The 13,920-nt window shown below is 38.8% G+C and overlaps 1 protein-coding gene across 3 annotated transcripts in view; it reads right to left on the reverse strand.

The window, feature by feature from the left end:
* Positions 1-13,920, reverse strand: part of SACM1L (SAC1 like phosphatidylinositide phosphatase) — a 69,896-nt gene that overhangs the window by 31,022 nt on the left and 24,954 nt on the right. For all 3 annotated transcript variants that reach the window (XM_025272664.3, XM_044933881.2, XM_006077502.4), the window contains exons 2-4: positions 7,788-7,885; positions 5,073-5,147; positions 3,681-3,808 (exon numbers count right to left, since the gene is read on the reverse strand). In XM_025272664.3, the coding sequence (XP_025128449.1) occupies positions 3,681-3,808; positions 5,073-5,147; positions 7,788-7,885 (301 nt within the window). The remainder of the gene's footprint in view (positions 1-3,680; positions 3,809-5,072; positions 5,148-7,787; positions 7,886-13,920) is intronic.

A 13,920-nucleotide genomic window follows, 5' to 3' on the forward strand; every position in this document is an offset into this window, starting at 1 on the left:
TAGAAAATATGAACAGATTTATTTCCAGCAATGAAACTGAATCAGTAATTAAAAAACTACCAAAGTCCAGGATCAGACAACTTCACCGGTGAATTAAACCAAAGAGTTAATGCCTCTCTGAAACTATTTCAAAAAACTGAAAAGGAAGGAATGCGTTCACACTCATCCCAAAAGGCCAGTATCACCCTGATACTCACATCAGATACAGTTATCACACAAACTCACAATCATAGGCCAGTATCACTGATGAACACAGCACAAAATCCTCAACAAAATACTAGCAAACCAAATTCAACAATACATTAAAAAGATCACATGCCATGATCAAATGGTACTGAGCCCAGGGATGGGAGGACAGTTCAGTACCCACCAATCAAACAATATACTACATTAACTGAAGAATAAAAATCATATGATCATCAACAGATGCAGAAAAAGCATTTTACAAAATCTATTATCCATTTGTGATAAAACTTCTCAACAAAGCATGTGTGCTGTGCTTGCTCGCTCAGTCATGTCTGACTCTTTGCGACCCCAGCCGCAGCTGGCCGGGGTCCTCTGTCTGTGGGATTCTCCAGGCAAGAATGCTGGAGTGGGTGGCCTACCCCTTCTCCAGACGATCTTCTCAACCCAGGAATCAAATCAGGGTCTCTCGGATTGCAGACAGATTCTCTACCAGCTGAGCTACCAGAGAAGCCCATAAAGGGAGTGTACCTTATTAATAAAGACCATATATGATAAACCTATAGCCAGTATCAAGTTCAACAGGGAAAATCTAAAAGCATTTCTTCTAAGATAAGGAACAAGACAAGGATGCCTATTCTTACCACTTTTACTCAACATATCAGATGTCCTAGCCAACTTGGTTGGAGAAGGCAATGGCACCCCACTCCAGTACTCTTGCCTGGAAAATCCCATGGACAGAGGTGCCTGGCAGGCTGCAGTCCATGGGGTCGCTAAGAGTCGGACACAACTGAGCGGCTTCACTTTCGCTTTTCACTTTCATGCACTGGAGAAGGAAATGGCAACCCATTCTAGTGTTCTTGCCAGGAGAATCCCAGGGACAGGGGAGCCTGGTGGGTTGCCATCTCTGGGATCACACAGAGTCAGACATGATTGAAGTGACTTAGCAGCAGCAGCAGCCAACTTGGTGGACATGAGTTTGAGTAAGCTCTGGAAGTTGGTGATGGACAGGGTAGCCTGGCATGCTGCAGTCCATGGGGTTGCAAAGAGCTGAACATGACTGAGAGACCAAAGTGAACTGAGCTATAGCAACTAGACGAAAGAAATCAAAGGAATTTAAACTGAAAAGGAAGAAGTAAAATTGTTACTGCTTGCAAATGACATGATACTATGCATAGAAAACCCTAAAGGAAAGAGGCCACCAAAAAAACTAGTAAAATGTCAGGATATAAAAGTAATATATTGAAGTCCGTTGCATTTCAATACAGTAACAATGAACTAACTGGGAACAGAAATTAAGGAGAAAATCCACGTACATCTGCATGAAAAGCATAAAATACCCAGGAAAAAAATCTAACCAAGATGGGAAGAAAACCTGTCACTGGAAAACTATAAGACAACGATGAAAGAAATTAAAAATGACACAGACCCCCAGAGAACAAACTGATGGTTACCAATGAGGAGTGCAGGTAAGAAGGATGAGTGAAGTAGGTAAGGGAGACTAAGAGATACAAACTTCCAGTTATAAAATAAGCAAGTCACGGGGATAAAATGTACAGTATAGACAGTACAGTCGATGATGCTTTGTGTGGTGACAGACGGTAAGGAGATTTATTGTGGTGGTCATTTTATAATGCATAAGAGCACTGAACTACCATGTTGTACATGCGAAACTAATATTGTAAATCAACTATACTTCAATAGGAAAGAAAGGAAGACTCAGTAAATTTCTACTTATTTTCTGATCATCATTTTAGCTGGCTTTCACAATGAATACTGAGACATTTGTTTTTATCCTTGTTTTAAAAAGTAATTTTTAATGTCTGGTAATACTTAATGTTTAACAAACGATTAACATTTAATCTACATATTACAAATCTACATACTACAAAATTTTTATTTTGGCCTCAACAATGTTTTGAAAAACGGAAGATACAAATAAGCAATTAGTTACACAGTCTGACAACAAATTAGAGCAATCAAGAAATTGTTCACTATTACTGGGCTATTAAATATAAACATTTTCATTGCCTTAAAATTATGTCTCATAGAGGATAAATATATTAATACACTGATTGATATATAAGTAGTAGAAAAAATAAATTTTAAGTTTAAAGTATAAAAGCCATATTCTATAGTTTTGTCATTGTTGTTTTAAGTCGCAGTTGTGTTCGACTCTTTTGCAACCCTATGGGCTATAGCCTGCCAGGGTCCTCTGTCCATGGAATTTCCCAGACAAGAATACTGGAGTGGGCTGCCATTTCCTTCTCCAGGGGATCTTCCTGACCAAGGGATCGAACCCATGTCTCCCGCGTTGGCAGGCGGATTCTTTACCAGTGAGCCAACAGGGAAGGCCATTCTACAGCTTTACTTAGTCAATAAGACAATAGCGTTAGGACTAATTTTTTTAAATGTCTTTAAATGTCTATTACAGGTAAGATACATGTTTCAGAATAGTTAGCTTTTTTTAAAAAACAAACTTTTTATAATTCTGGGAATAAAAATACAATGTAAAAAAATTTTAAAGCTACTATACTATAGTACATACTAATATAGTATGTACATACTAATGTACACACTATAATGTACATTTAGAAAACAAATACTCAATAGATATAAATCTCTAAATATAATGTTGATTTAAGGTAATTTTCAAAAAATAGAAGAGTTAATGCCATTCAACTAAGTTTTTAAAAATACTTCAAGCAAAAATAGCTTTGTTTGAATAAGAATACTGGCAGTCTTTGCTTTGCACAATAGGGCTGGACCATGCAAATGACCAGGCTATCCTTCTCAATAATCTTAACCTATGTTAATAATCAATAGGAAAAATTACAACTGTTGCATGACAGATTTTTAAAAACTCAAAACATTAAAATACTCTCCTACTGTAAGTTATAAATGGAAAGATGAAAACATAGTAAAACTAATATTATTTAGTATACTATAATTTAAAACATCAAGAATTTAAAATATTTTATTTCTTGTCAAAACTGTATCAAGAGTAGCCTGAACAGTGCTTGTGCTGCTCCCGTCATGTAACTTATGAGCCATCTTTCTGTACTCTGGTGGACTATCACACAGCTAAGCCGGAACCAGTTTCTAACTCTTAAATATGAACTGAAATCTATGTGTTGAGTACATGGGCATTTTCAGTTTGTCCTTTTCTCTTTTATGAAATTTCATATTTTAAGAATTGAGTCAGTTAAAAAAAAAAAAAAAAAAAAAGAGCAACAACCCAAGAGCAATAAAATATATGAAGGGATATATACACCTCTCCCTGGTCAGGGAACTGGACCCCACATGCCGCAACTAAGAATACGCATACCGCAACTAAGAATACGCATACCACAACTAGAGATCCCTCATACTGCAACTAAGATAGCCAGATAAATGTATTTTTTTAAACTGCACCAAACGTTCTATGTTCCACCTCCCTTCCCCACCCATGCCATGGGACTTCTTTGGGTTTTGCAATTATTGTTTCCAGTCCTTACCTGAATATCAGTTAAGTGCAACATCGTCTTCTTATAAGAAAGGACATCAAAATCTGTTGCTTTCCAGATTACATGATTGAAAAATTCACCTATTTTTTTCTTTTTGGTAATGACAATTAGATAATTACCTGCAAAAAGCAAAGCCAAACTTAGGTAAACAGAAACAAGGCAACTAGAAAGCCAGGAGTAGCAGTCCTTTAAACTCCAGAGGCAGGAGTTGTGCTAAATAAAGGACAAACACATTTTTAAGGCAATCTTATAATTTATGAATAGAGAGACGAGCATATTATTTAAAAATATTTTTTTGAAAGGTCAATTTTTTTCTCAAAAATGTAAAAGCAAAAGCTTTTGGTAACCAGAGTAGTGATCCTTGCAGATGGAAAATAAGAGACAGAAAACACCTCTCTCTCTCTCTTTCGCCCCATACATGCCTCTGCTAATGCATTTCCCAATGTGTAGCTTAAGGCATCACAGGTCATGAGATTTGGCCAGTGCAGGACAGTGTCCCGTCTACAACCCCCACATCATCCCGTTATTCTGAATGGCAGAGAGATGTGCTGGGCAGCAAAACTAACTGGTTACTGTACACTCCAAAGATGAGTGGTCAGCAAGCAAGAAGCCGTCATAGCACCGTGTGTAATACACCAACCCTGATCTTGGCCTCCTCCCCTTCCTCCCACAAATAAGCCAGGGAAAGCATTTACCACTAGATTTGGTCTTCAGATCTGTTTGGGGCTCTAACAAGTGCCCTCTCTGGAAGTTTTCCTAGGTACACCTCTCTCCTAGAACTTGTCACGCTGTACTGTAGTAACTTACCATTTAAATGCCTCTCTCATTTGACTGTAAACTGCAGGACAAAAGGGACCTGCATCTTTTACAACAGCATTCAGCATTTTATAGATATAACAGCATTCAGTTATATTCAGCATATAACTGTATGCCTGAAACAATAGGAACTTTTTACAAGTATGAAATAAAATTTAAATTCAAAAAATCACTCTTCTAATAACTAGAACCAGGTAACATTGTCTAACATGCTCTATGTCATAATCAACCCCAGTAAGGAGCTGAAGGTAGAGCATACTCTGGTTCATCAATGCATTAAAATTTTTGTGTAAATACTCTTAGAATTTATGAAAAATCTCTAGCGGACTAGAGATTTCAACTCCAGTTGAATAAAACCAAAATCAAAACTTAAAAAAAAAAAAAGAACCTCAGGCTTATAAATTTAACCACTTGCTACTAGGGGTGGATTACTTTTAGAAATTAAGGACAAATACCTAAACTACAGATTCATTGCTTCAAGTAAGATATAAAGTGTGCCTTCATCTTTATACTCTAGTAGGGTTGATTTAATTACTGTTTTTCCCCACTTTAGCTCATTTTTCTTACCTGCCACCAGATGGATTGTGCCCAGTATACCAAATATTGGTCTCGTAACCGCTGAAGGAGGAATATCTTTCTTGACTTTAAAGAAAAAAGTAAAGGAAAAAAGAAAACTCAATGAGAAAAAGCTCAGCAACAGAAAAGGAAATTTAGTTTCATTTCAATGGTTACTTCAACTAAATCAGTATGCATGCTTTGTTCTAAGAAAGTGATATTCCTTCATTAGTGCTACACCTCCATTTTGGCAAAATATAAAATAAAGATGTCCATGTTACATCACAAAGGTCTCTGCCTGGTCTAGAATATGGTGCCAAAAGTAACATGCTTCAGAAACCTATGTAAATTATGGATTAGTTCCAACGGCACTTTTCAAATCATTTGTTCAGCCTCTTGTCAGAAACCAAATCTATCCCTTTAAGAGAATTAGAAAGTAAATGGAGATTGAGATGAGATTTTAATTTCAACATGCAACAAACGGAATGTAAAACAGGACTCTGGTGATCCTAAGAACGTGGGAAGTGGGGGCAAAGACCCAAGAGGGGAAGGAGGCAGGACAAGCCTCCTCTTGGTGCCTAAGAGCTGACACAAGCACCCAGGGAGGCCGCGTCACTGGCTGTGATTTATCAGCAATGCCCTCATGAGTGAAGAGAGCCTTAGATTCAAGGTTCATTTCACAACTGTTAAACTTTAAGCCAATGTGCTACACAAAACATATTTTGTAGAACTCTAGTTTAGGGAATAATGGAAAAAAGGAGGGAAAGTAGGGTCTCCCAGTCAAAGAAGAGTGTTTTGCTACATCCATAGAAACTCTGCTTCCTCTGAGTAACAATGTACAGTGGGAGATTAAAGGCTCTGAGAAGGCCTATGGTAAAAGAAAGCTGCTCCGTGGTTGAAGTCAAAGTTTTCCAAATTTACACGGCTATAAAGTGTTCCTTTCAGTCACATTTTAATTATCATCCATTTTGAAACACTGCTGTCTCGTTTCTTTACGGCAGTCCTGGAATTCTAAAATTTACTTTTCTCTCAATAATTCAATTTACTTAGTAATGCTATGCCATAGCTAACTACCATGAAAAATGGGAATACCAGTGCAGTAAAAAGCTCAGAGAAAACTCTGAACATATTGAGATGTCTGATAAACTTAAATGTACTATTGATAGAACTGTAAGTTATAATAACTCGAGTGTAACAGCAAGGGAAGTAAGAGTGTCAGTCACTCAGTCGTGTCTGACTCTGACACCCCACGGACTTCAGCCCACACTCCTCTGTCCGTGGAATTCTCCAAGCAAGAATACTAGAGTGGATAGTCATTCCCTTCTTCAGGGGAATCTTCCTGACCTAAGGATTGAACCCAGGTCTCCTGCATGGGAGGCAGATGCTTTACCATCTGAGCCACTGGGGTGATAATTCCTAGGACTATGATAATTTTTTATGGAAGAAAAAAAAAAAAAACTCCTCTTTCTGTGGCAATGGTCTGCATTCCCGGTGGTAAAAGGAAACTGGCAGAGAAACTGGGATCGACAGGCTCTCATCACCACTGGCTTAAGGTCAAAGCATCTCTTCATGTGTCTACCGATGACCACTAACATTCCTACATCCACACTATTCAAGACCTTTAGCTTTGTCCACTCAAATGGCTCAGCAATCACTACTTCAAATAAAATGTCACTGACAGGTCAAAAGAGTAACTGAAAATACATCTACACTAAAGCTTTTATAAGACACTAGGTTGTATCAATGTGGTATAAAGAAGTTTGGGGACTAAAGTTTAGAAGTAAACTAACAGTGTGATAAAACCAGTCAGCCATTCTGAGAGCAGCCACCAAGCAAGTCATAGGAAAGGCCACATCACCAAACTACAACAGCCGGCACTGCACCGGCCAAACGGAAAGCTATACACAGTCCTTAAGGAGAACAAGCAGATACCCAAAAACACAGACTGAGAGTCCTAACTGTCTTACACTTTAGTGCCCTACGCAAAATATGTTCATGTCTCACTTTATCCATTCAAAGGATAGTTACTCTTTACTGAAGTGACATATGACATTCTAAATGTGATTCTCACATGGCACATTGATTTGTCACTGAAATTATTTCACATTAGTCAGAAATCAGTGTTCCACACAACTGAACAACAAGTTGTTTTTCACACCCCAGAGAAGCAAAACCAAAATACAGATAGATTAACCATTCTGCCTAAAACATAAGTTTTAGTGATATGTATATAATTTTTCATTTATTAAATTAATAAATGAAATTTATTGTATAATTTATATAATTATATAAATTATAATATATAATTTATTTATAATTTATATAAATTAAATTATCCTCGTAGTCATGAATATTTTCAAAAACAAAGCGGTTGTTAAAATTCCACACATTTTATGCTACAACAACTTGCTCACACTCTAATAGTTTAAATTTTATAGTTAGAGAGGAACATTAACGTATCAACAAAATCAATCCTGTTATTGGTACCGTTGAGAGAACAAATAAAGAAATAATTAAGTTTTTAAATCCTTATGAACAGTAAAATGCTAAAAATTTCAAGAAAAAGCATAAAATCAAGGCACAAAAATCAACTGAAGTAGTAAGAATTAAATTTTTTCTAAGAAGGCACTCAGAGATCCACACACCAACAAGGATCTCGCCAGTTTAACTGCTACTGCAGCTGAGGTGTAAACTCTTTCAGGACACTATAACCTGGCCATGGAATACCTGAGAGCGTAACTTCTGTGGACACGCGGTCGATGATAAGTACATCATCTGCTCCATCATCACAAGCTTCCACATAAAATTTTTCAGGGGTGACGTGCCTAAGAAGAAGTTCAAAACCATAAATAACTGAAGGAAATAATATGAACACTTCCCCAAAACCTACTGCAACAATGTAGTTCAACTTGGCATCACTTCCCCAGCTTTAACAGATAAAACTGTTATGCTCTTCTTATGTGTTCACTGCAACTCTTATGACTTAATTTAATGCTGATAAGGTTCTAATCTGCTCTGACACCACTGTGACTTACAGAAGACAATCGTGCTAGAATCTAATTTAGAGTCAGCAGGGTGCAGAGGGAATGCAGCACAGCAGTCAGGAGCACGGCCTATGGGACCAGACTCACTGTGCTGTGTGAACTTGGGCACGTTCCTTCTCCTCTCTGTTCTTCAGTCCCCTTATCCACAAAATAAGGATACCACCAGACTCATGAAATAGCACTGCTGTGAGGATGGAAAGAGCTAACCATTGAGTAACTCTCAGAACACTTGATACACAGTAACCAAGAAGTGTTAGCCAAAAATACTAAAAAACACATTTCCAGGAAATCGCTTAAAATAAACTCTAACATTTTGGTATTTTGTTAGAATGCCACCTATAATGTTCTTGGGGGGAAGAAAGACATTCTTCAAAATAAAAAATAGGGTAAAATCAGGGTTGGGAAAGAGTACTCAAAATGTATGCAACTTTTTAATCTGAGTTCAACAAAAATGAACAGTTGGATCTTCAAGAGAGAAACTGGGTAACTTCAGCAAGCAACTGAGCATGGTTCAGGAAATAATTATCAACAAAAACAACACAGTGAAAATCAAGATTTGCATGCACTAACAATGGAGATTGAGGCTGTTGTTAAGGTGGTGTGTGTATTAATCACGTCTGACTCTTTGCGACCCCATGGAGTGTAGACTGCCAGGCTCCTCTGCCCATGGGCTCTTCAAGCAAGAATACTGGAGTGGGTTGCCATGTCCTTCTCCATGGGATTTTCTCAATACAGGGATTGAGCCTGTATCTCCTGTGTCTCCTGCACTGGCACGTGAGAAGCCCACTGGGTTTATTATAATATTATTAAGACAGATAATAATAAACTATGGCCTCAAAAAGTTGGAGTATAAAATGAAGAAGGGCAAAGGTTAACAGAGTTTTGCCTAGAAAACACATTGGTCATAGCAAACACCCTTTTCCAACAACACAAGAGAAGACTCTACACATGGACATCACCAGATGTAATTAGCACCAACTTTGCTCATTACTCTTGAGAGTCCCTTGGACTGCCAGGAGATCCAACCAGTCCATTCTAAAGGAGATCAGTCCTGGGTGTTCTTTGGAAGGACTGATGCTGAAGCTGAAACTCCAGTACTTTGGCCACCTCATGCAAAGTTGACTCATTGGAAAAGACTCTGATGCTGGGAGGGATTGGGGGCAGGAGAAGGGGACGACAGAGGATGAGATGACTGGATGGCATCACCGACTCGATGGACGTGAGTTTGAGTGAACTCCGGAAGTTGGTGATGGACAGGGAGGCCTGGCGTGCTGTGATTCATGGGGTCGCAAAGAGTCGGACACGACTGAGCAACTGAACTGAACTGAACTGAGTAATGCTGGCCAAGTTAGGAGTGCTACCTCAGCCAGGCCTTGTTAGGTACTAGAGGTACAAAGTCCCCGGATCACAGAGCTTACATGGCAATGGAAAAGACAATACACATGGAAGTGATTCAATGATTTCAGATGGTGATCTGAACTATAAGAAAATAAAGGGGCCTCCGGTTCAAGAAGGTAGAGTAGAAGGACATGCGTTCATCTCATCCTGCGAGAACACCAAAATCACAACCATCTGTTGAACGACCATCAACAGGAGGACGCTGCTGCTGCTACTGCTGCTAAGTCGCTTCAGTCGTGTCTGACTCTGTGCGACCCCATAGCCGGCAGCCCACCAGGCTCCACCATCGCTGCAACCTACCAAAAATGATACTCCATGGCCAAAGACAAATGAAAAACCACAGCAAGACAGCAGGAGGGGCACAATCATGATAAAATCAAATCCCATACCCGCTGGGTGGGTGACCTACAAACTGGAGAACAATACCAAAGAAGTTTCCCCACTGCTGTGAAGGTTCAGAACCCCATGTCAGGCTTCCCAGCCTGGGGAACCAACGGAGGGACCAGGAGTCCCCAGGGAATGTGACCTTGAGGCCAGCAGGATTTGATCACAGGACTTCCACAGGACTGGGGGATATAGATGCCAGTCGTGGAGGGCACAGACAAAACCGTGTGTGCACCAAAACTCAGGAGTGAAGCGGAGACCCCACAGGAGTCTGAACCGAAACCACCTGCTAGTGTTGGAGGGTCTCCTGTGGAGGCGGGTCCGCAGGGGCTCCCCACAGGGACGGGGGCACAGCAGCAGCAGGCCCGGAAGGTCCCCCTTGGTGTAAGCCCTCTTGGAGGTCACCATTAACCCTGCCACAGAGCCTGCAGACCCCGGGGCTGGGTCACCTCAGGCCAAACAACTACCCGGGGTGGGGGGGAGGGGCGTGCAACCCTACCCCTCAGCAGATAACTGGATTAAAGCTTTACTGTGCAAGGCCCTGCCCTCCAGAGCAAGACCCAGTTTTCCCCACCACCAGTCCCATCAGGAAGCTTACACAAGCCTCTTAGCCTCCACCATCAGAGGGCAGACAGAAGAAGCAAGAAAAACCACAATCCTATAGCCACTAAAACAAAAGCACATCCACTAAAACAAAAGCACATCACAGAAAGTTATTCAGCATGATAAAGCAGGAAGTTATTTCCCAGATGAAGGGACAAGATAAAACCCCAGTAAAACAACCAAATGAAGTGGAGACAGGCAATCTTCCCAAAAAAGAATTCAGAGTAATGATAGTGAAGATAATCCAGGATCTAGGGAAAACAATGGAGAAGATTCAAGAAATGTTTACCAAAGGCCTACAAGAACTAAAGAACAAACAGAGATGAATAATACACTAGAAGGAACCCATAGCAGAATAACTGAGGCAGAAGAACGGATAAATGACCTGGGGGACAGAATGGTGGAAATCACTGCCACAGAACAGAATAGTAAAAAAAAATAAGAGTGAAAAGAAATGAAGACAGCCCAGAGACCTCTGGGACAACATTAGACACATCAACATTACAGTGGTCCCAGAAGGAGGAGAGAGAGAGAAAGGACCTGAGAAAATATGTGAAGAGTTAACAGCTGAAAACTTCCCTAACATGGGAAAGGAAAGAGTCAGTCAAGTCCAGGAAGCACAGAGATATCAGGCAGGATAAAGCCAAGGAGGAACACAGAGAGACGCACAGTAGTGAAACTGACAAAACTGAAGACAGAGATAAAACATTAAAAGCAACAAAGGAAAAATGACGGGGGGAAAAAAAACATACAAGGGAACTGCCATCAGGCTATGAGCTGATTTATCAACAGAAACTCTACAAGTCAAAAGGGAATGGTACCATATAATTACTTCCCTGGTGGCTTAGATGGTAAAGTGTCTGCCTACAATGCGAGAGACCGGGGTTCAATCCCTGGGTTGAGAAGATCTCCTGGAGAAGGAAACGGCAACCCACTCCAGTACTCTTGCCTGGAAAATCCCATGGACGGAGGAGCCTGGTAGGCTATACTCTCCATGGGGTCGCGAAGAGTTGAACATGACCTAACGACTTCACTTTCACTTTCTTTCACCAAATAATTAACGTGATGAAAGTGAGGACCCTTCAACCAAGAATACTCTACCCAGTAAGACTCTCCTTCAGAGCTGAAATCGAAAGCTTTCCAGATAAGCCAAAGTTAAAAGAATTTAGCACCACCAAACCAGCTTTACAACAAATGCTAAAGGAAACACAAGAGAAGGAAAAGAGCTACCCAAAATGATTAAGAAAACGATAATAAGATCATACCTATCAATAATTACCTTAAATGTAAATGGATTAACTGAGCCCACCAACAGACAGACTGATTGGGCAGATGAGAACAAGCACAGGTATGCACTCCACTTACCACACCACTCTGCCTGACCCCTCAAATTGTATGTAATTATTTTACATTGTTAAGTTAATTATGTTCCCATTATGGCCTGCAACGGTAATTATCTTTTATTTTTTGTCTGGCTATTGACTGTGAAAACTGATAAAAATCTTTTGCTGTTGTGATTGTGTAACTATTACTCAATACCATTTTATTATGACTGGTCAACATAAAAATAATAAGAATTCTATTTCATCAAAACTACCATCTAGTAGAAAAACCTGTACTCACTTTCTAAAATCCAGATGCATATCAGAATTATCTTGAAATTTTTTGAAAAATACAAATGCCCAGGTAATTCCTGTTTGGTTTCTTTTTTGGCCAGAGCTCCAGATATGTTTCTAACGAGCAGTCATGTTTAAAAACAACAAGACAACATGAGGATCTTTTACTTCTATCTAGTCTGTTTCACTTTTTCTATTTCATATTCAGTACTCCCATTTCATTTAGTTGATGTTTTCCAATTACTCCATCTCTTTTCTTGTTTCTGATGTTCTTTCTCAAGCTTTTAACAAGTGTAACAGAAAAACTTTTGTATACATATACATATATATAGAAATAATATGCATAATATATGTATTTTAGGATACTTATGAATTTTTGCCTAACTAAAACATTTGATATACCGATTCCACTTGTTTGACTTAGTATGAATAGAATGTTAGATTTCTAATTTAGAAAAATAGATATACAACAAGCAACAACGGTTTACTATATAGCACAGGGAATTACAGTCAATATCTTGTAATAATCTATAATGGAAAATAATTTCAAAAAATAACATATACATATAACTGAATCATATACATAAAAAGAATTCTACTTTTTGAAATTCAGTAATGTTTATCTTTTTGCCAGTTTTTCTAAATGTCCTATGGATATCTACTAACAATGTATGAGATACAAAAATTTAAATATATTTGTACAGGATATAAGATTAATATAAATTAATTAAATTAAATCATTGTATTTATTAATCACATCATTCAAGATGTTCCTATTCTTATTTTGTCTGCATTTGATAAAATATCCTCAGAGAAATGTATGTCTCGCTCTGATTATATATTTTTTCTTTTCCCTTATATTTCTTCTGATTTTTGCTTTATATATCTGTTGTCAAGTGTCTAATGGTTTATGACGTCTGTCTTTTCTGTGAATTGTACCTTTTATCATTAAAAATATTCATCTTTCTTTAAAATAAATTTTTTAGACTAAAGGTAGGGTAGGGAGACTGGTAGTTAAGGGCAAGGGGATTAAAACAAAAACAAACAAATGGGATCAAATAAACTTAAAAACTTTTGCATAGCAAGGGAAACCATAAACAAAATGAAAAGACAACCTAAGGACTGGGAGAAAATATGTGCGAATGATGTAACCAACAGGGGACAAATTCTTAAAATATACAAACAGCTCAATATTTAAAAAGAAAAACAATCAAGTCTCTTCAACAAACGGTACTGGGAAAACTGGACAGCTACATGTAAAAAAAAAAAAAAAAAGAAATTAGATCATTCCTTAACACCATACACACACAAAAAAACTCAAAATGGACTAAAGGTCTAAATGTGAGACTGGACACTATAACACGCCTGCATGCTACGTTGCTTCGGCTGTGTCTGACTCTGTGACCCTCTGAACTAGAGCCCGCCAGGCTGCTCTGTACACGGAATTTCCCAGGCAAGAACATTGCAGTAGGGTGTCATTTCCTCCTCCAGGGTATCCTTCCCACCGGGGGATCGAATCTGCGTCTCCTGCATTGGCAGTCGGGTTCTTTACACTAGTACCACCTGGGAAGCCTAGAGGAAAATACAGGCAGAACACTCTCCGACAGAAATCACAGCAGTATCTTTTTCGATGCAACTTCCAGAATAATGGAAATTAAAAACAAAAATAAGCAAATAGGATCCACTTAAATTCAAAAACTTTTGAACAGCAAAGGAAACAATAAACCAAATGAAAAGACAACCCACAGATTGGGAGAAAGTATTTTCAAATCATTTGACCGTTAAGGGATTAGTCTGTAAAATTTACAAACAGCT

Source organism: Bubalus bubalis, chromosome 21, assembly GCF_019923935.1.
Source record: "Bubalus bubalis isolate 160015118507 breed Murrah chromosome 21, NDDB_SH_1, whole genome shotgun sequence".
NCBI classification, from domain to species: Eukaryota; Metazoa; Chordata; class Mammalia; order Artiodactyla; family Bovidae; genus Bubalus; species Bubalus bubalis.